This window comes from Rhamphochromis longiceps, linkage group LG6, assembly GCF_057381845.1.
Source record: "Rhamphochromis longiceps isolate RC_006_pf linkage group LG6, R_longiceps_female_GT1.1, whole genome shotgun sequence".
Lineage (NCBI taxonomy): Eukaryota > Metazoa > Chordata > Actinopteri > Cichliformes > Cichlidae > Rhamphochromis > Rhamphochromis longiceps.
This window is the reverse complement of record NC_140562.1, coordinates 10,841,686-10,862,918: the sequence shown is the minus strand read 5'-3', so window position 1 is coordinate 10,862,918 and position 21,233 is coordinate 10,841,686. Positions and strand designations below refer to the sequence as shown.

At 42.0% G+C, this 21,233-nt stretch overlaps 2 protein-coding genes and 1 long non-coding RNA gene across 3 annotated transcripts; 2 read left to right on the top strand and 1 right to left on the bottom strand.

Moving 5' to 3' along the window:
- Nucleotides 1-366: 366 nt before the first annotated feature.
- On the top strand, nt 367-1,899 carry LOC146667529 (uncharacterized). The gene is made up of 2 exons (XM_085409219.1): nt 367-563; nt 1,453-1,899. The coding sequence occupies exons 1-2, from the start codon at nt 427-429 to the stop codon at nt 1,721-1,723; spliced, it is 408 nt and encodes a 135-aa protein (XP_085265345.1). The 5' UTR covers nt 367-426; the 3' UTR covers nt 1,724-1,899.
- Nucleotides 1,900-2,062: 163 nt separating this feature from the next.
- LOC146667528 (uncharacterized) lies at nt 2,063-3,646 on the bottom strand. Its single transcript, XR_014912077.1, has 2 exons — nt 3,163-3,646; nt 2,063-2,327 (listed from the first exon to the last, which is right to left on the bottom strand). It is a non-coding gene; the product is annotated as an uncharacterized LOC146667528 (long non-coding RNA).
- A 3,881-nt stretch (nt 3,647-7,527) lies between these two features.
- On the top strand, nt 7,528-21,076 carry man2b1 (mannosidase, alpha, class 2B, member 1). The gene is made up of 23 exons (XM_085409215.1): nt 7,528-7,662; nt 8,424-8,526; nt 10,274-10,447; nt 10,524-10,717; nt 11,152-11,284; nt 11,391-11,536; nt 12,074-12,273; nt 12,404-12,524; nt 13,043-13,121; nt 13,451-13,560; nt 13,726-13,833; nt 15,585-15,701; nt 15,894-16,076; nt 16,169-16,266; nt 16,351-16,471; nt 16,676-16,794; nt 17,261-17,362; nt 17,558-17,645; nt 18,069-18,149; nt 18,255-18,479; nt 19,105-19,254; nt 19,396-19,498; nt 20,610-21,076. The coding sequence occupies exons 1-23, from the start codon at nt 7,528-7,530 to the stop codon at nt 20,711-20,713; spliced, it is 2,994 nt and encodes a 997-aa protein (XP_085265341.1). The 3' UTR covers nt 20,714-21,076.
- The last annotated feature ends 157 nt before the right edge of the window (nt 21,077-21,233 follow it).

Below are 21,233 nucleotides of genomic sequence, written 5' to 3'. Positions count from 1 at the left end.
CAGCAGCGTAAAAGACGTCCTCGCCGTACCTGGGTCCATCAGGTCCTCCAGAGGCATGAGCAGTTTGGTGAGTTTTTTTTTGTTTTTTTAAATAAACTTTATTTAACAAACAATGAGTATACAACATACGAACAGATGAAGTATACAAAACAACAGAACATGAACACACAAAGCCAGGGGTAAAAGAAAAAGGTAACAATTATAAGAATACACGCAAAAATTCACATACATAAATTGTTTTGAGAGCCTTTTTGTTGGTGGAGTCTGATATTGATTGTATGTACATTTCCACATCCTTAAAATAATGACAGAAATATGGTGTTTTGTTAGTAAACTTACATTTATGGATATAAAATTTAGCTAAAAGTATTAACAAATTTATCAAGTTTGGTGAGTTTCACCACTTGCTCCAGGAGCTGCGCCTGGATGACGGCCGATTCCAGCGCTATCACCGTCGGCCAGTTTGAGGACCTGCTTTCCCTCGTCGGTCCCAGCATTGCCCGCCTAGACACCAACTACAGACGCTCAATCCCACCTGCAGAGCGCCTGTCCGTCTGCCTGAGGTTAGTAAAACTATTTAATACGGTAGTCCTTTATTGATATCTGTGCTAATATGCTAATCCATCCAGTTATACACTGCTAACATGGATGTGCTATGCTAACAGTGAATGCTGTCGGTGTTTACTGAAAGCAAACTGTGGTACAGAGACGACTCTTTATAATATTTCTAGTGATACTCAGAAGGTCTCATCAAGTCCCGATTTAATTCGATTTATGCTGTTATCAGTGTTTGAATGATAGCATGGCTGTGGTGTCACATCAATGTATGCGCTCGGTGTTTGCTGATATCAAACTGTAGCATTAGGACCACTGAGTTAACCTTGTAGTGATACTCACTCCTTTTTATTTAGACCTGGTTTAATTCTGGGATAGTTGAATATTTGTATATAATCCCTGCAGCTGTCAGACTCTATAGCAGGGGTCACAGCCTTTATTAAAACAGAGTTAGATAAAACTGTGAACAGTTTGGTTCATCTCTAGTTACATGGTTCTATCTTGATAAGCTATGTCTTATCACAGATTAATTTTTCAAAAATATTAATGATTTAAGCAAGGAAAGGGCTACATGTCAACATACAACTCTTTATTTCTATTAATGTCTTACTTCATTCCTACCTGATTGACATGTTTAGGAATTATGAGTGATTGGCTCACTGTAGTTGTGAAAGTTGCTACCAATCAAATTATGATATGTTAAAGTTAAAACAAAACACAACTGTTTTAGATATTATCTAATATACATTTTGTAATTATCCTTATAATTACAAAAGGTTTTATGTAAGATTCATGTTTTGTGATTTAAATCTGACATCACAAAAGTATTTTGGAATTTGAATGATGTATTTTGTAACTGCAGTACACATAATACTGATTTTGAACAATTTTGTCCAGGTTCCTTGTCACCGGGGACTCCTTCAGGACCATCGCGTTCAGTTTCAGAGTCGGTGTGTCCACGGTGAGCCAGATCACCCCCCAGGCAGCGACGTCCATCTGGGACTGTCTAGTGGACGACTTCATGGCTGTGCCTTCACCTGGAGACTGGCGCTCCATCACAGAGGGATTCCAGGAGCGCTGGAACTTTCCTCTGTGCTGTGCAGCTCTGGATGGGAAGCACATCCAGACAAAGGCACCCCATATATCATATAGGAGACACACACATTGATATACACTAAATATTCATTTCATTTCTTTTTTGTGGTGCCCAAATTGATGCACCTGCTTGATTTTGTTTAAACAATTATTGCACACTTTCTGTAAATCCAGTAAACTTCTTTTCACTTCTCAAATATCACTGTGTGTGTCTCCTGTATGATATTTAACTGACATTTTTTATTGTAACAACCAACAATTTATACAGGAAAATAATGTCTATTAACAAGGTTGCCCAAACTTCTGCATCCCACTGTATCAGTATATTTTGTCATTAGTATAATATGAAATAAATTCTACATGTGTCAAGTCGTGTGCCAACATTTGCTGTGTAGTAGAACTGAGACATTAGTCATTATAAACATTTATTTGAAATAATATTAAAAGTCTCAAACAGAAAAACATTAAACATAAATATATAAAATATAAGAATTTACAGAGAGACAGGAATAAAAAGGACCAGCTGCTCTCCAGAGCAGGAACAAGGCTGAGGAGGAAATGCTCCATTGGAGACTGGTGTGGCCTCTTCAGGGACTCCAGGATGGCCAGCTCCACCGCCGATGGACCGTCCTGGGACCCGTCCCTCATCTGCCTCGGAGCCGTCCTCCTCTGTGGGCCTGTAAAACAGCACAAAACACAAAGAAATGAGAAGGCTGCTACTAGATTTTAATTTCAACATTGAAAAAAAAACAAAACAATAACAGGATATAATCAGATTGGTTGTAGATATTTAGTAAAGGTGATCACAAGGGAATCCCACCGACTAAAAAGGTATCAGTGCTTGCTGTACATATCTGTGGGTGCAGCAGCAGGAGCTCAGGGACTGGGGATGCTCTGCTGCAGAATCAGTTGGTTCTATCAATACAGTATTAAATGTTAACAGGTTCGATATAATAATCGTAGAGTAGACAGTGGTCCCTCATTTATTGCAGGGGTTCTCAGAATAACTAGCCCCTGGTCACAGTTCTCACAATTGATTCTCAAAGTGCAAACCTTTGTAGATTGCAAAACGTAAAAGTATTATTATGCCGCGGTTTGTCTTCATCTGCCCGCCACTTTCGTGCGCCTTTTTCCCTCACGGTGCAGGTGTCTATTTCCGAATGAGGCTCATAGTTATGGGTGTTTTTGTGCTGTTTTTTCTATTGGACGCGATGGTTATCAAAACCAAACGTGATAAATTTGGCAAGCGCAGGAGATTTGTCAATCAGGCTGCAGAATGCAATGCTGTACTGTGCAATAAAAAATCAGCGAAAAAGCAAAGCAGTGACGGATGAACAGCGGGACCACTGTGTGCTGTTTATTAATAAACAATAAAATATATTCCTAAATGATAACATGCATAAAAGCAGAACGGTATTTGTACGTCAGTGGGAAAATAGCGGTGGCTTGCTAGCTTTTGTGCGGCTTCCCCGGGTCAGTGAAAACTTTCAAAAGAGAAATGAATGAACTTACCAGGTTGCCCGATCTCTTCACATATCTTCCTCCAAGCTCGGTCCTTTTTATTCCTGTCTCGGTACTGAAAGCAGCTGGTGTTGTACAGCTCCGAGTTGTTTGCTACCGCATTGATTAGCCTTCCCCTCCATTGAAGTATGAAAGGCTTTGGCTGGATCTGCCCCTTTGACCTAGGTAACAGCCACGTCACCAGGCTCCTGATTGGTTGTCGCGGCGCGATTTGACGCTGGAGTTCAGATTTTTCCAACTCGAGCGGTAGACGCGAAACGCGCGTATGCACAAAATGCAACACAAAAACTCACGCGCGTGGTTTTATTCGCGAGTCAAACGCGCCAGACGCGCTACACTGACGCGCGTTTCACGCGTTTTGGCGTTTTCGCGACGCAAATCTGCTTCCGAATTTTCGCGGGACCCGCAATCGCGCGTCATCGCGCCTTTCCATTGACTTTACATGTAAACCTGACGCTCTATTCGCGTCCATCGCGTTCGGTGCTTGAGGTCTTGTTTCCAGCTCTAGTGGTCATAAGCGAACTTAGGCCTGTGCCAACCTTGAGCACGAACATCAATCTTGTAAAGCTCACTATTAAACTGACAAAAAGCCTTAGAGCCTAGAAACTATGATATTTACAACTGTGTTATGTTTGTGTCATAGCATATAGCAAGACCCCATAACGATAACTGACCTTTGACCTCTTCTCCAGATTAATCTTCAGATCAAAGAGATAATGCTATATACAGCTATTTTAACACTATGTTTCTTACTGCCATTGTCTGACATAATATCCTTGAATCTTTTTCTAATTCAACACTTAATATAAACACTGCATGTTTATTTAAAAATTAAGAATTAAAAACGCTCCTTGTAATGCCAACTTTTGTTTTCAAATGTAAATAAAGTATATCAACTAACATACTGGACACTGTTCTGCTGAACAACACACATATTACCAATATTGTAGCTGGTGTTTTTTTAGTAATTTATTATTTTATTTGTCATACAATTTAAAACTTTAATAACCTTTTCAATAAAACAAATTATCAGATGTAATTATTCTGAAACTAAGTCTAAGCTTCCCATAACTTTTTATTGCAAGTTACATTACTGACATAATAAACATAAAATGTTTGTATTGTTCATCCACAAGTCCAGTCTCTGGCTCAAACAACACAGAAGCTTGGTGTGTTTGTTTCTCAGTCCAGGCATTACTGCTTGAATGCCTGTCATGAATTTAGGTAATTCAAATGCAATTGCCTAAAGAAAGTCTTTTACATTGTCCCAACTTCCCTTAAGTACAGTGGCTGGAGATGTGGGCTGGAGATGCAATGAAAGTAAAGAAGAGAAAACAATGTACAACGAGGGAAAAAAATAACCAACTATATACATGGTGTATGCGTAAGAAACATTGAAACAGAAACATTGTGGGTGTATACAAGGGCAGTTATATAATAAAATAAATAGGGGTGAAATGGTAAAAGGCCTGTATTTGCATAGCGCTTTTCGGACCCCAAAGCGCTTTACACATCCAGTCATCCACCCATTCACACACTGGTGATGGCAAGCTACATTGTAGCCACAGCCACCCTGGGACGCACTGACAGAAGCGAGGCTGCCGGACACTGGCGCCACCGGGCCTTCTGACCACCACCAATAGGCAACAGTTGAAGTGTCTTGCCCAAGGACACAACGACCGAGCCTGTCCAGCGCACTCTCGATAGTGGCACGGTAGAAGGACACTAGGAGGTCAGTCTGAAGCCTGTTCTATCTCAAAACCATCAAGAAATGGAGGCTAGGAATGGGAATGGTTGGCTAAATGGTACTCTGACTTTTTGGTCAGTCTGGCTACAGTGCTGAAGTGAAACTCAGGGTTGTTCTTATTTTCTTCAATCAGTAATGAATAGTAAGATGTTCTAGCTTTTTTAATAAAGCAGGCTAAATGATGAGCTATTACATTTTTGCACACCATTTCATCTCCAGCTTACGAGCTATCTGTTAAATGTTCAGTTTCTATGTCGTATGTTAAAACAAGATCTAGAGTGTGTGTGATGGACCGAGTTGAAAAACAGGAGTCCCAGGAATTATTAGAAAAATATAGTTTCCATTTATTTAACCCCAAAAATTATATTTACAAGAGTAATAAATGTTGAGCTCATAAAAGAGGTCAAAGAAACAAAACTGAACTCAGGCAAACACTGCAAACTTAACTGACCAAATGACTGCCCAAACATACATAATTGACCTAAACATGAAATAACATACAAGGGTATATATAATGGCTGATCAGACCATTGTGACACATGAGGGGTAACAAAACAAACACAATCATAAATCACAACCGATGCAGTACAATCTAGTTTGTTAATAAACTAAACACTAAAGAAGAAAATCAAAAAACCCCATTAAACCCTAAACTCAAATATTTAATTAAATACAAACAGATTACACGCTGTCATTTTGAGCAATACAAATAATAAAACATTTTAACTGTCAGATAATTTCAAATGCAACAAACATCAGTAAACACGAGCCCCACCCCCCCCCCCCCACCCACCCCCCCCCCCCCCCCCCCCACACACACACACACACACACACACACACACACACACACACACACCCCCATCCCTATGTGATTGTGGAATATATATGCAGTTTTGGTCCTGTCAAATCCTGAGCGATCTGTTCCTGTACTATTAGATCTGGTGAGGTTGTTTGTTATGCAATTAACTGGTAGAAGAGTGAGTTTGTGGCTTTAACTGCAAACCTGGATGTTGATTTCTTGAAAACTTTGCTTTTTAAAATTACAGACAATAATAATTAAATGCACTTAAGAACAGGATGCAGCAACACTACATATGAGCGGGTGGAGGGATGTCTGGGATCTTCTGTTAACCGTCTGGGTAGGGGGGCTGGGAGGAGGTGCTGGCCACTGCAACTCCCTCTGGCCTCTGCTCTGTGGCTGCTGGGTGATCTCTTGTTTAGGGCTCTCCTCAGCTCTTCCCAGGAGGGTGGCACGGTTGCCCCCCTGGTGGTCCTCCTTGGGTCCTCATATTCTGGGGCCTCTGGATGTCTGGGGCCTGGATCTCCTCCATACATGCTTCATGCCCTGGGGGACTGGGCTATGGCTCCCCACACTCCACACACCCCACAGATCGTTACATGGAGAAACCTTTTGAATACAAGCATGCTGATCCACACAGGTGTGCACACAGGCGAACACACGGGTTTTCACAGACACAAACTACACCTTTCTTGGCTGCTACCTCAAAGCACATTGTGCGCTGTCGATCTTGCGTACCTTTCTCACCATCTCTTCTCCCCTCTATTTTTCTTTCTCCCCCTCTCTTTCTTTCATTCTTTCTCCCTGTCTTATCCCCCAGTCATGTCTGTCCTGTCTGTAACAACCGAAAATCAAATCAAATAAATACATATTTATAATTTAAAAAGAAAGAAAGAAAGAAAATTACAGACAGACTTAAATACCTTGGTGTTCTTTTGCCCAATGATCCTAAATTGATCTTTAAGTTGAATTATCTTGAACAAGTTGAAAAAACTGTAAAAGGACATTGAGAAATGGAGGGCTCTCCCTATTTGCATGATGAGTCGCATAAATGCAATCAAAATGGTTTCTCTCCCTAAATTCTTATGTCTGTTTTTAAACGTACCTATCTTTTTGAATAAGCAATTTTTCAAATGATCGAGTCAGTAGTATTACCATTTGTTTGGGGCTATAAAAATCATAGGATATCAAAAGTTGATCTATCTAAGTCTAAACTTGAGGCTGGATTTGGTCTGCCATGTTTTTAGTTTTATTATTGGGCTGCAAATGCTAGAACTCTTGCTTAGTGGCAGGAAGGGTACAAAAAGGTCATGTCTGCAAATTAATTGATATATTTAACTAACTTAATTTTTACCTTTCTTTGTTCAGGGAGGTCGCTGTGGTCTGCCCTCAGATCCTCTAGCCACTGAGCATTGCCGTTATGGGTTGCATCCTTCTCCCATATGCTCTTCCAGTATTGCTCCGTCTCCAGCCTTGGTGGTGCTGTTCTCTTATTGTTCCCTTGCCACTGAGAGTACACTGAGAGTATGTATGTATATATATATATATATATATATATATATATATATATATATATATATATATATATATATATATATATATATATCACTGTAATGTAATGTCAGTCTTTGTCATGTTAACTTATGTTTATTTTCGCTGAGTCCTCTCATTCCGCGGTTTGTCGCTTACTTTTCCCCAGTGCCTTCAAGTCAGATTGGAGGGAAAACAATTCAGTGCTCTCCAGCCTCCACAGCCATGCGGTAGACAGGGTGACGGTCACGTGACCCAGCTCAACATAAACAGATGTCACATGATTTTCGGGTTGTTTTCCAACATGGCGGGCAGGTCGCAGCAGCTGGCTACAGCTCTCCTGTTTATCCTCAGCGTGGTTTTAAGTTTTCCTGTCGGCGAGAAGAAAACAGACGTTCCAACCTGCGGATACGAGGTTAGCTACTTTATGTCGCGCTTTTGTATTTTATTTACATGTGTTAGGGTTAAGGTACATGTCAAAAAGCTCAATGGAGCTGTTAGCGCTACTTTCTGTTTCACTCACATGACTGTGCTCACATACAAGGAAGTGCTGGTGTTGTGCCAAAAAGTGCCCGCCTGCCAAAAACTGATTTCCAATGTCTACCTGTGTTTTTATGTGTAATATCTTTACCTATGTTGGCAAATAGACTTCGGTCAACAGGCTTTACAAAGGGGCTAGATATAACATTTTACAGTTACATCTTTTTCAACTCTGTCTTATTGCACTTACATTACAACCAATTCCATCATTTTTGTCCACTTAAAATATGTTTACAGAACTATTGTTAGATGTCTTTCAATATCTGCTGTCCTCTTGGCCAGATTCTTCTTTAAAACACATTTTTAATGTCAACAAGCTTCTTTTAACTGCATAAATAAAGGATATATAAAAGTCACTGCCAAAAACTGATTGCAGCTTCTACTTTGTTACAGGAATGTTGTTTGTGGCTCAAGATGACTTATATCATTCATGAGGGATACATTTGATATAGGTTTCACATATTATAGACTAACAAGTTATGTATAGCAGTTTAAATGCGAGCAATCCTTTTTTTGGTAAATACCAGAAATCAGTTTTTGGCAGACGATCACTTTTTGGAGTTAATATTTGTCGACATTATGACTCTTCCGACAGAGCAGTACAGCTGTATTCATAGAGTGTGTGTCTGTGTGCAGTCATGTCATGCCACCAAGCCGGGCATGTTGAATGTCCACCTGGTCCCGCACACACATGATGACGTTGGCTGGCTCAAGACTGTGGACCAGTACTTCTATGGAGGTCAGTGTGACACATACAGAAAAAACACTGTGAAGCTATTAGCCAACCTCCTGCTCTGTGTTTACTCTGTCAAATGTTTGCATATGTTTCTATTTACTCTAGTAGTTCTGCTGATGCAAGTAAATCTGCTCTATTGACTGGTACTAAATATCTTCCTGATTGCTGCTACAAGTGATTGTGGGTCTTGTGACCAGCAGCGTTATCCTCCTGCTTTAAAGCCCTATGATGTGTTTTAATGGTGGTTCATTCACATGATCTCTGGATTTGATTTGAATGTGAACTGGAGTGACAGCCATCACTCATGTTCGAACTACTGTCTGTTGTTGGGGCTGTGCGAAATGTGGAAATGTATCTTTTTTTTTCTTTTTTTTTGTGTCCTGTCTGGCACTGTAGCAATCAGAATTATTGTCTGAAGGCCAAGAAAAATGCCCAACAGATTTACTTTCCCAAGTGGGCCTTTTGCTATACTGGCCCACTTGATTGTCATAGTTTATTTGATCTTTATTAGTTATTTTTATTCTAAGATATTGTAATCAGGCCAGACTGGACTCGGGGACGGGAAAGAAAAACAAGAAGAAAAGTTCAGAAGAAAGTTAACAGAAGGAGAGGGAAAGAAAAAGGAGAAAAGAGATAGAGAGAAAAGACAATGAAAATCTGCTTCATCACCTTTTTTTTTCTCTTTTTCTTTTCCTGGATCACCTGTTGAGAAAGAAAAAAGAAAACAAGCAGAAGAAGACTAGAGCAATAGAATAAACAACATCATGATGATCTATGGCAATATAACAGTAAATACTAAATGTTAAACATTATTGTGCAGCACGTAAGATCGACAGCGCACAGTGTGCCTTGAGGTAGGAGCCAAAAAGGGTGTAGTTTGTGTGTGTGAGCACCCGTGTGTACACCTGTGAGCATGGACGCGCTTGTTTTTAAAAGGTTCCTTCATGTAATGATCTGCTAGAGGGTGTGGGGGGCCACAGCCCCGTCCTCCAGGGCATGAAGCAGGTATGGAGGAGATCAAGACTCCAGACATTCAGAGGCCCTCAGAGCACAAGAGACCAAGGAAGACCAACGGAGGGGCAGCTGTGCCACTGTCCCAGAAAGAGCTGAGGAGAGCCCCAGATGAGGGGTCACTCAGCAGCTGTGGAGCAGAAGCCAGGGGGGGTTGCAGTGACGTGCCCGGGAGCTCCGCCGGCAGCCAGCTGCGCCAGAGTGACCGAGCCCCAGGCCGAGAGGCCGAGGGCACCCCACCCCCGAAGTGGCCCGAGCCACTGTTGAAATGTATCAGAAGACGATATTAAAACACCTTCGTTTCATTTTATACTCTGTCGTGTATTTCACGCTGCCTCATAATGTACTGTTTACTGCAACAGTTTACTTCTTCATTGCTTTAGAGTTTTATGCTTTTAGTGCAATTGATTGTCGAGCTTGCTTATTTTAATGTCACATGTTGTTTATAGTAAGTTGTAAGGCCAGGTGTTGTGCAGGTGACCATCATCTGATATTGATTTCCAGTCTGGGTTAATATGTAAGCAGAACTCATCTGCACTGAGGGTGGTTTGTTTGGGCATATGCATGAATGCAGATGAGCACATATACTTTCTTGCTGTTAAGATACGTTAGTGTAAATAAATATTTTTCAAACTGTGACACACAGCAACTAAATTCTGACCACTTCTTGAAGCATTGACTTCTGTGTTACAAAATAACGTCTCTTTTGTCCTAAATCTGTGCACATTTGTGCGCGTAGATCGTAATGACATCCAGCACGCTGGTGTTCAGTACATCCTGGACTCAGTTGTGGATCAGTTGTTGAAGAATCCAGACAGGAGGTTCATCTATGTGGAGACGGCCTTTTTCTACCGCTGGTGGAAGAGTCAGAGCTCCAGCATGCAGCAGACAGTCAAACAGCTGGTTAATGAAGGTAAATACCCATTCAGTACTATACAGCTGCGTTAAGTGTTTCAGTGCATCCTTACCAAAAGCTGCTCCTCCCGCAGGCCGTCTGGAATTTGTGAATGGTGGTTGGTGTATGAGCGACGAGGCTGCCACACACTACAGCGCCGTCATAGACCAGATGACCATTGGTCTGAGGTTCCTTAATGAGACTTTTGGAGCCTGTGGCCGTCCCCGCGTCGCCTGGCACATCGACCCCTTTGGCCACGCCCGGGAACACGCCTCCATGTTTGCACAGGTAGCATAGCTCTTTATGTTTATTCTTCGAGTTTTGTACGAGTCACACTTCAGAATTGCTCAGCTCATTCACTGTCACACTTTCAAACGTTGGCCATGTTTAATATCAGCAGTATAGGGCAGAATAGAAGGATGAGCATAATTGGTCACCTTAAGGAAGGCCTGATTTCTAGTGAGACTTAAAATGGGAGAATTTATCAGTTAAAGAAGAGAGTTGAGGCTAATTAGAGTTAAGGTAGCACTCACGTCGAGAAAGACTCTCCGTTTTCTCATTACAAATTTTTGGCTGTATCGTCATTATCAGATTTGCTGCTCTGCAATGAATCAAATGGGCTTATTTCCAGAATGCTGCATTATTACATGAAGGCACAATTTAGTTCACTGGCTTTCCATTTGACTTTCCTTTAACCATTAACTGTCTGTCTTTTGCTGCAGATGGGATTCGATGGCTTCTTCTTTGGTCGTCTAGACTATCAAGACCGGGCTCGCAGGATGAGGAATAAGGAGCAGGAGCTTCTATGGAGAGCCTCCGACAGCCTCACTCCTCCAATGGCTGACCTCTTTACTGGTATGCAAAGTTTCTTTCTTCATCCCTTTATGTTAATGACTTCTGGACTCAGCAACAGGACGGTGTCACATTATTTTTTTAACCGTTTGCCCCCGTTAACCAACAGGGATCCTTCCTAATGGCTACAACCCTCCTGAGGGCTTCTGCTGGGACCAGCTCTGCAGTGACCCACCTATCAGAGACGATCCTGATCTTGAAGACTATAATGTTGATGATGTGGTGGGACGCTTCCTCGTCATCGCCAACAGTCAGGTTGGACACAACTCCACACTGGCGCACAGAGACACTGATTTATCAGTCACGTGGTGTTCTTAACACCGCATGTTTAACTAACACTACGAAAAAAATGCTCATGTTAAATCAAAAGACATCAAACAACGCTTTCTGATTTAGAAAAAGAGGAAGCAGAAGGGATACTGTGCTTTTTATCCCAGCCCATATACAGCTGTGACTAGCTAACATGACATGTAAAATTTCAGTAGGAACCTCTTGTTTCAAGTAATGTCAGCATATCTTCATGCAGGTCCCCATAAATCTTTTCTCAACCTGTCTGGTTTTATTTTATGAACCTGTCATGATCACAATAATAAAGACATCTACAGATAGTGTAATGCAATGTCCTCCTTTAATAATCCACATTCACCACTTTAGCCATCATATAAATGTGCTTTGAATAGTGTGAGGTGTGTGTGATTGAAGAGATGTGTGAATTGTTTAATTTCACTCTTCCCTTTTCTTCCTTTTTGTTTAGTTTAATCTGTTAAGCATTATTTCCTCTTCCTTTTTTAGTCTACGGTCTATAAGACCAACCACATCATCATGACCATGGGCTCAGACTTTCAATATGAGAATGCCAACCTGTGGTACAAGAACCTGGACAAGCTGATCCACTATGTAAATGCCCGGCAGGCAAATGGCAGCAAAGTCAACGTGCTCTACTCTACACCGTCCTGTTACCTGCAGGAGCTGCACCGAGCAAACCTCACCTGGTACTGTGAACTTTAAAGGGGCAGGATAATGTTTTCTTGTTCTAGCAGCACTGTTGGTGTTAAACTCTATTGTAAAAAGTGTCGTCTTTTGCATTTTAATGTCAGCTAAATCCATTGGTTTTCTATCCAGGCCATTGAAGACAGATGATTTCTTCCCCTATGCAGACGACGCTCATGATTTCTGGACTGGCTACTTTACAAGCAGACCAGCGCTGAAGCGATATGAGAGGATCAGCAACAGCAACCTGCAGGTACTCTGAGATTTACTTTGTGCGGGGCGATTTTACAGTGTGCTCAGCATTACACTTTGTGTCGACGACATCACAACATTCAAATTTCTGCTTTTCTAGAATTACCTCTGTAACTGTAAGTCCTGTCCCACAACTTTAGAGCTTTCAGAAAAATTTAATTGTTTTAGTGTAGATGGTAGTTAGCATGCTAACATTCAAACTTTAAGAATGTTAGCATGACATATGCTAGATAAGTATAACATTGTCACATTACACTAACAAGCTTTAAATTTTGTTCTGTGAAAACAAAGTTTATCTAACTCCTAACATGAACTGTAAGCAAATAAATGCTAATATATAGCATGAAGCACACTGTTAGCTGGCACTTAATAAAGCTATCACTGGTATCCTGCGTCTATAGAACTACCTTAAGATGTGGAAATATAGGTTTAATGGTGGAAAATTTATACCTGTGAGACTTTTTAAATTGTGTTTATTTTAATATGTTTAAATTGTGTTCATTTTTTCCCTCTTAATAGACTTGTAACCAGCTGGAGGTATTTGGTGGTCCAGCTTCCAGGAAAGGACCCTTTGGGGAAGGTGAAAGCCAGACCATGAGTAAGATTTGATTGAATCTTTTTTGTGTCTCCTTAGTGGGTTCTGCATAGGCATACTGTAGGTACTCTGGCTTCCTGCCACAGTCTAAAGACTTACGTATTAGGTTAACATGTAATAGCATGACCATAAATGGTTGGCTGTCTTCAAGTGCTACTCCTGTGATGGACCTGTCCAGGATGTAGGAGAGCTGGGATGGGCTCCAGCCTCCCCACAACTGTGAATTGGTGAACCGGTTAAGAATATGGACACTTTTTAAAAGTTGTATTTGTGTTACTAAGACCAATTGGATGTCAGACAAGAGCTTGAGTGACGGCTGCTTTCATTGGTAGAGAAAGCCATGGCTGTGGCTCAGCACCATGACGCTGTGTCGGGCACAGAAAAGCAACACGTAGCAAATGACTACGCCAGGAAGCTTGCTAACGGCTGGCAACACTGTCAGGTACTCCAGGCTTCACAGTACATTATCTTACCCAACAGAAGTTACTTGTGCTAAATTTGTCATTTTCTGTACAGGAAAATATATTATCATGTCTTTAGCAGAAAGTGTTCTTCAGTCCAAACTTTCTTGCACAGGTTTCTTGTCTAACTGTTGTCTCTCTTTCAGGTTTTAGTCAGTAACAGTCTGGCTGCTCTCAGCGGCTTGTCTGCTGAGCGAATCTACTGTGATAACCTCAACGTCAGCGTGTGTCCTCTCACTGAATCCAGCAAGAAGGTAAAAAACACAGAAAATAGACTTTGAAGGGGACCCGCTTTACTCATTTCCAACTCATCTTTATTTTTTGGAATTGACTAAAGTAGATTTGCATGATTTACAGTGAAATCCTTAGTAATCTTTGCACTGGTGCAGCCCAATTTAGAGTCCTATTTAAGTCATCTGTCTGATTACCACCCACTGGCAAAAGGTTTGAACAGCAATCCCAAAAAGGTTGATTCTGTTCATCTGAATGTGACGTTTTCAGTGGGAGAAACGTTTCGTCACTCATCCAAGTGAATTCTTCAGACTCAGCTGACGCAGGTTTCCCCAATCTTATAAACAGTACATTTGTTCCTTCAGTGGGCTGGTTTCAGTCATTGTGCAATCTGCTGTGAGGTCAGTTTCTTGATCATTAATATGCAAATTGTCATGACCATTGATCAACAATCACTGATCAACAACCATGAGTACCATTCACAGAAAGTTGGGGAATGGCTGCAGTCACAGCATTGTAAGATGGTGAAAGATGTACCCTTAGGCCCCCTCCTGGCCTGCTTGCTCAAACCAGCGTTCCTCCCTGTCCAGGATGTGTACATCATTGAAAGAGTGTCCACTGGCCTGTAGGTGTAAATAGACTGTGGAGTCCTGGCCTGACAAGGTGGCTCTTCTGTGTTGAGCCATCTGCTTCGCCAGAGGTTGTTTGGTTTCCCCGATGTATAAATCCTGGCAATCCTCCTGGCACTTAACAGCGTACACTATGTTACTCTGTTTGTGTCGGGGGACCCGATCCTTGGGGTGGATCAATTTTTGCATTGTGTGTTTTGGGGTTTAAAAGCCTCAGAGACCCGGTGTTTAGAAAAAAATGTATCTCAAATGTTCTGCTTCTCCTGACACATACGGGATCGCTTAGGGTTTTCGCTTAGGCAGCAGTTTTGCTTCTCTCCTGAATTGATTGGCGCCTCCAAGCTTTGACAAGAGTCCAGCTGGGATAACCATATTTACTCACGGCCTTCATGATGTGATGTTCTTCTACTTCCCTGGCCGCTGTGTCTGTTGTAGCGTCCTGATGACACCCAGTTTGTGCTCCAGTGGATGATGAGAGTCAAACCTTAAATACTCACCCGTGAGCATTTGTTTACAGTACACATCAACTTTAAATGTCCCCCTTTACTGGTGTAAATCTCACAGTCTAAGAAGGCTAACCTGCCATAACCTCCCAGGTGAACCTAATGTGATGGTCCACCCAGTTAATGTGATCAGTGAAACCTGCGGTCAGCCGAAACGGAAGAAGTCACTTGGATGAGTGACGAAATGTTTCTCCCACTGAAAACTCTACGTCCAGATGAACAGAATTAATTTTTAAGAGTTCCTTACCTGGATGACTGAGGATGCATCAAGACATTTGAACAGCAAGTGGGTAGAGTCACAGCTGCGTGCCCGAGTCACTATCCTGTCTGAAAGTGAGCATTTAAAATCTGAAGGTTTGGCTCATAAGTCTTACTTGTACATGTACTGATCCTGTCATTTAAACCATGTTTAACAACCATCCACCGGTAACATAATAAAAAAAAACCCACAATTTGTCATCTTAAATGTAATTCTGAACACTCTGACCCTCTGAGATTTATCCTCGGAACAAACAGTGTATTCAAGGTGTACAGCCTAAAAAACCTGGGCTACAGTTATTGTAAATACATTCTGTGTAATTACAGATAAGACTGAATGCTGACGCTGCCTTTCTCTCGCTTGTCTTTTTGTCTGTCATTCAGTTCTCAGTCAATGTGTACAACCCTCTCGCTCGGCCCGTCACTTGGCCCGTCAGGCTGCCGGTCAATGGAACAGCGTACAGCGTGTCAGATGCTAGTGGCAAAGCGGTGGACTGCCAGGTCAGTATGTGTGCCAGCAGCAAGTATGAGATGATCCAAAACAAGCTGTGCAGTTGTCAGACACAAGATATAGATGGATCTCATCTCAGAGAATGAAGTCTGCGATACTTTTTCACAGCACTGGTTTTTTTGTATCACTCAACATGTTCAATATAAACAAAGATAACACTCGATAATGTGTTTGCGTTGAAGGTGGTTCACGTGTCACAGGCCACTCACGAAGTTAGAAGACAACGAGGCTTTGCAGTCAATGAGCTGGTGTTCCAGGTTCAGGCACCTCCTCTGGGCTACACCACGTACACGGTGGCCCTGATCCAGGACGGACCTCCACCTGCACCTGCACAGCAGCGCGCACCCCCAGTGATCCAGAATAAGGTCAGAACACAGAAGAAAGTCCAAAATATTCAAATAAATAAACAAAATCTTCTGAAAAAGGAACTGTTTTTGTTTGTTTTCGTGCACTCTAGTTCCTACAAGTGACCTTTGACCCTGAGACAGGCCTGATAAGCAGCCTCAACAATCAGGAGACCAAACAGATCATCAAACTGACACAGAATTTCTACTGGTTAGTGTTTCTAAAAATAACAAAATGAACACGCTTTTTTTTTTAAGTTGAGCTTCCAAATGATGTGTTGTTAAAACGTCCCAGGTACAACGCCAGTGCCGGTAACAACGTAGAGAGCAGGCAGCCTTCTGGAGCCTACATCTTCAGACCCAACTCTTCCACACCTTTCATCATCAGCCGGACGGCCAAGACGGAGATCATTAAGGTAGAGATGTTTGCTCATATCCAGACGTAGATTCCTAGTATCAAAGCTTTGTTTTTACACTGTTATTCAGTTTACTTCTAAATTATAGGCTGCTGTCATTTTATATGTGTGGGTGTCAGAATGAACGTGCCAACATGTTTTACCTCCCTGTTTAGAGGCTAATATGCAGCGTCTAATTTTGTACTGCAATGCTCTCATCCTCAGACGTCAGTGGTGCAGGAGGTGAGGCAGTGGTTTGCTCCCTGGGTGTCTCAGGTGGTTCGTCTCTATGCTGACAGCAGAGCTCTGGAGCTCGAGTGGACTGTGGGACCTGTGCCGATAGAGTGAGTTTAACACGTGCACACTACATATGTAATGGAGATGTTTTTAGAGATAAGTGGTTGTTGAAATTTCTGTTCTCTTCAACCTTTCTAAAAGCTCAGTGCCTTAATGTCAACTGATCTTTCAGGGGAGAAAAACCTCATATGGGGCAATATTGTGGCAGAGCTTTGCCCTTCTAAATATTTCCTCATATCATAGCAAGTGATTGGCTTAGATCGCTGTTATCTTTTTCCCCATGTCAGATTATAAATACATGGAAAGAGGGAATTTTAGACCATAAGATTCCATGCACACCCACTGGGGAATAGATTTAGCTCATAATTTCAGGTCTATTTTAGCCATTTTTTTTTATTTTTTTATTTGTGAGCGAGAGAAATAAATTCAAGGAAAAGTGAGGAATCTTGGCCAAAATGCTCCCCACACCACCCACCTTTAACCCACGTCACACTTGCTGTCTTGACCTTTTAGTGACAGCCTGGGGAAGGAGGTGATCACTCGTCTGGACACCAGCATCAAAACCTCTGAATATTTCTACACTGATTCCAACGGCAGAGAAGTTCTGCAGAGGAAGTAAGAGTTTGCTTTTTGTTTTTTGATGATGGAAAATGCACTTTAACCTTTTAAAGTTGTTGCAGTTGTTTTGGATTTTGATATTTTACAGATTATATACAAAGTAAGACAGCTGTACAGTTATGTGATAGTTTTACATTAAAAGAATCCAATTCTGTACACTTAGTGTGTGTGTGTCCCATCCCCCCCAAACAGGAAAGACTTCCGGCCCACCTGGAACCTGAAACAGTCAGAGCCCATTGCTGGAAACTACTACCCAATCAACTCTCGCGCTTATATCAAGGTTTGTGTGTTTGTTAGCTTCCATTTGGAGAGACAGGCAACAAAAAGCATTGACTGTCAGTTCTATGACAGTACAGGGCGATCGTGGCTCAGGGGATTGGGAAGCGTATCTGTAACCGGAAGGTCGCCGGTTCGATCCCCGGGCTCTCTGTCCTGGTCTTTGTGTCCTTGGGCAAGACACTTTATCCTACCGCCTACTGGTGTTGGCCAGAGGGGCCGATGGCGCGATATGGCAGCCTCGCCTCTGACACTCTGCCCCAGGGCAGCTGTGGCTACAACCGTAGCTTGCCTCCACCAGTGTGTGAGAGTGGATGAATAGTGGCATTGTAAAGCGCTTTGGGTGACTTGAAAAGCGCTATATAAATCCAATCCATTATTATGAATTATCACAAGTGATGTTTTCCTTTCACTTGTGTGTCTTCAGGATGATGTGGACCAACTCACTGTGGTAACGGATCGCTCTCAGGGTGGAGGCAGCATCCAGAATGGTTCACTGGAGATCATGGTGAGGCATAAAGTCGTAGCTCATCACCATTAGCATGTTGACCCCATCTAAGCGCACACAAGGAGTTCTTATTAAAGTCTCTCTATCCAACCTCCTCACCCTCAGCTCCACCGCCGGCTGCTCCACGATGATTTCCGTGGTGTTGGTGAACCTCTCAACGAGATCTCTGGCATCTTCCCAGACGGGCTGGTGGTCCGCGGCCGCCTCCTCCTCACCCTCGATCCCCCGCAGACTGCTGCCGACACGCACCGCCCCCTCGCAGAGGGGATGGTGTTGCAGCCGCTGCTTACGTTTACTGATGGAGATCTGAAGCCAAACACTCAGCTGGAGGTATGTAAATGGTAAACGGACTGGTACTTGTATAGTGCCTTTCTACTCATTCACGCAATCACATGCACATTCGTACAGTACTTGTACAAATACTGCATGTATTTTAAAGACATGTTATTAACACACTTCACTAATCGGGTTTCAGAAGTCACGGTGATGTGATCTGTGTTTGAAATATTAGCAGTGCAAGAACCAGCTGGCCTCCATCTTGCAGGTTCCTGTTCAAACACCTTAAACTCCTGTGTGTAAGCTTAAGAAAAGCTTTGTACAGTGCTGTGACCTGCACTGTACAAACTGCAGGCTGTTCCTGTGAGAGTCTGCTGCTTGTTTTGAGTCATTGTCTCCAACTGTCTATGCTGCTGGTTATAACCCATTTCTGTCCTGCTGTGTACATATTTGCATTTTTTAGACATGGTTTCACTCGCTCTCAGGGGAACTGAGCTAAGCTGTGTTGCCTTTAGCGGCAACTGCTGCTGACATGTTTTCAGAGCCAGCGATTGGTCGAAATTCATATCAACTTTATGTAGTAATTTTATAGAAAATGTGGTTGGAATACATTAAATAATCTTTTTTTTTTTTTTTAAAAAGGCATGGTTTCTGTGAGTGAGGGGTCTTTGTCTTTTAGTTCTCAGGGCTCCTGGCTGCACTGCCCCCTGCTGTCCACCTGCTGACACTCAGTCAGTGGGATGAAGACTCAGTGCTGCTGAGACTGGAGCATCAGTACCAGAGCTCAGAGAGCAAAGTGAGCTCTCAGCCAGTCACAGTCAACCTGCAGGTCAGACATTCAGAAACAGTTTAAACCTTGTTACACTCAAAGCGACCGTACGGTCATCTGTCATTCAGTCGTTTCTCGTTTGCAATGCAGTGGAATGTCGTTTTGCTGTAACTAATCCCATCGTCTTTCCTGTCTGTGCAGAAGCTGTTTTCAACTCTGGAGGTTCTGGGTGTGGCTGAGTTGAACCTGTCGGCCAATCAGTGGAAAGATGAAATGAAACGTTTTGACTGGACTCCTGAGAAAGGTACAGGACACCAGTGTTGTGTCAGTTAGTTCACCACTGCAGTTTTGAACGTCACCCTAGATTCAAAGCTGGATGTGTTCTCCAGTCTGACTCGATTTAAATTTGGCTAAATTTCAATGAATGTCGTCTCCTCGGGCTTATTTTAATATGGATTCCAACTCAGCTGCTTTGAGCTTTGTGCATTTTGGAGGTCGGTGGTAAAATCTCAGAGACCAGGTATGAACTTCTGTGGAAATCACTTTGGTTCGTTGTCAGATCAAAGTGAAAATAATTTAATAGATTAAATGATGCATGTTCTGTGCGCTCGTAGCTGCAGTTCCAGCTGTGTGAAAGAAATGTAGCAGCAGCAAAATAAAGTATATAAACATTTACACATTTTCTGCATCATCAACTGAATACATTTATAATCCAGTGACAATGAAGTGCACAGTCTGCGCTTCAGTCAGTGTTTTTTTTTAATGTATGGCTTCAATACGAAACTTATTTGCAAACATATACTGCACTTAACATAATTCAGTAATCTGTTATTCTGGCTTTGTAGTACACTGCTCTTCAATCACACTTCCATAGTGAGGATTCCCTGATATTTGCAGATTTTGGCCTTCGTTTAGTGTTGTCACAATTTCATTACATTATTTATATTTTATATAGTAATATAAAGACTGGCAACATCTGGATTTTTCAACATCTGGCAGGTGACCATGCACTGAAGGAGCGCTGGGCTGATAGAAATCTCTGATTGTAGTCATCGACTTAACAGTTTCCCTGCAGGTGCTAATTAAGCCAGCAGGGAGCCATAAAGCGTCATAAACAGATTGATATGCTTCATAATGTAATGTATACTACAAGGTGTTTCTGGAGCTCAACATGTTATTTTGTTCCTTGTGAGGAGACTTGGTTGCTGATCACTGACCCGTGTCACTGGTAAATGGTAAATGGCCTGTATTTATATAGCGCTTTACTAGTCCCTAAGGACCCCAAAGCGCTTTACATATCCAGTCATCCACCCATTCACACACACATTCACACTGCTGGTGTGTTTAAAGATTAACCAACCAAAAACACTTTGTGTCGTTTGTGATTGTGCTCACATAATGTGTCTGTTTTCCAGGAGAAAAGCCACTGCTGAAGACATTTCAAGACCCGTCCACGTGGGAGGTGACCTTAAGGCCAATGGAGATCCGAACGTTTCTTCTCAAAGTCAACCTTAGATAGCCAATCACACATGAGATTTTATAGGATGAATTATCGTATATTGACATTCCTGTGGCTTGTTTACGTTGCTGATTTAATAAAGTGTGGATTTTTAGGGGAAAAATGAATGAGAAGTTGTATTCACGCTGCCTACGACTTAAAATCGGATCACAGCTGTAGCCCGGACTGACCTGGGCAAAAGTCATTTCAGGATGCCTTCAGCCTTTGATACAGAATGTCTGAATAAGATTGAATTTGTTAAAGCTGCCTTTAACATTTTTGAGAACATTTATATTTGTGGGGATTTTTTGTGCTGTTGCAGTAACAGAATATCGTCTCCCACAAAGTGATATGTGCAATAAAGTATAATCTTTGCATTTCTGCCATGTTGTGTATACTTAGATTTTTCTACTTATCAAGAAGCAGCTAATAATAAAAATCAATCCTCCTTACTGTCCTGCCCTCGTGTTTGTGCCACAAATCTTGTGTATAATCAGTGAAGCAGCATTTAACTGCTGATAATCTGACATCAGAACAGATG

Coding starts and splice junctions, on each gene's coding strand:
- man2b1 (XM_085409215.1), top strand. CDS start 7,528: ATGATTTTCGGGTTGTTTTCCAACATGGCGGGCAGGTCGCAGCAGCTG. Junction 8,527..10,273: donor GGACCAGTACTTCTATGGAG/GTCAGTGTGACA, acceptor TTGTGCGCGTAG/ATCGTAATGACATCCAGCAC. Junction 13,122..13,450: donor AGGTGAAAGCCAGACCATGA/GTAAGATTTGAT, acceptor TTTCATTGGTAG/AGAAAGCCATGGCTGTGGCT.
- LOC146667529 (XM_085409219.1), top strand. CDS start 427: ATGACGGCCGATTCCAGCGCTATCACCGTCGGCCAGTTTGAGGACCTG. Junction 564..1,452: donor CGCCTGTCCGTCTGCCTGAG/GTTAGTAAAACT, acceptor AATTTTGTCCAG/GTTCCTTGTCACCGGGGACT.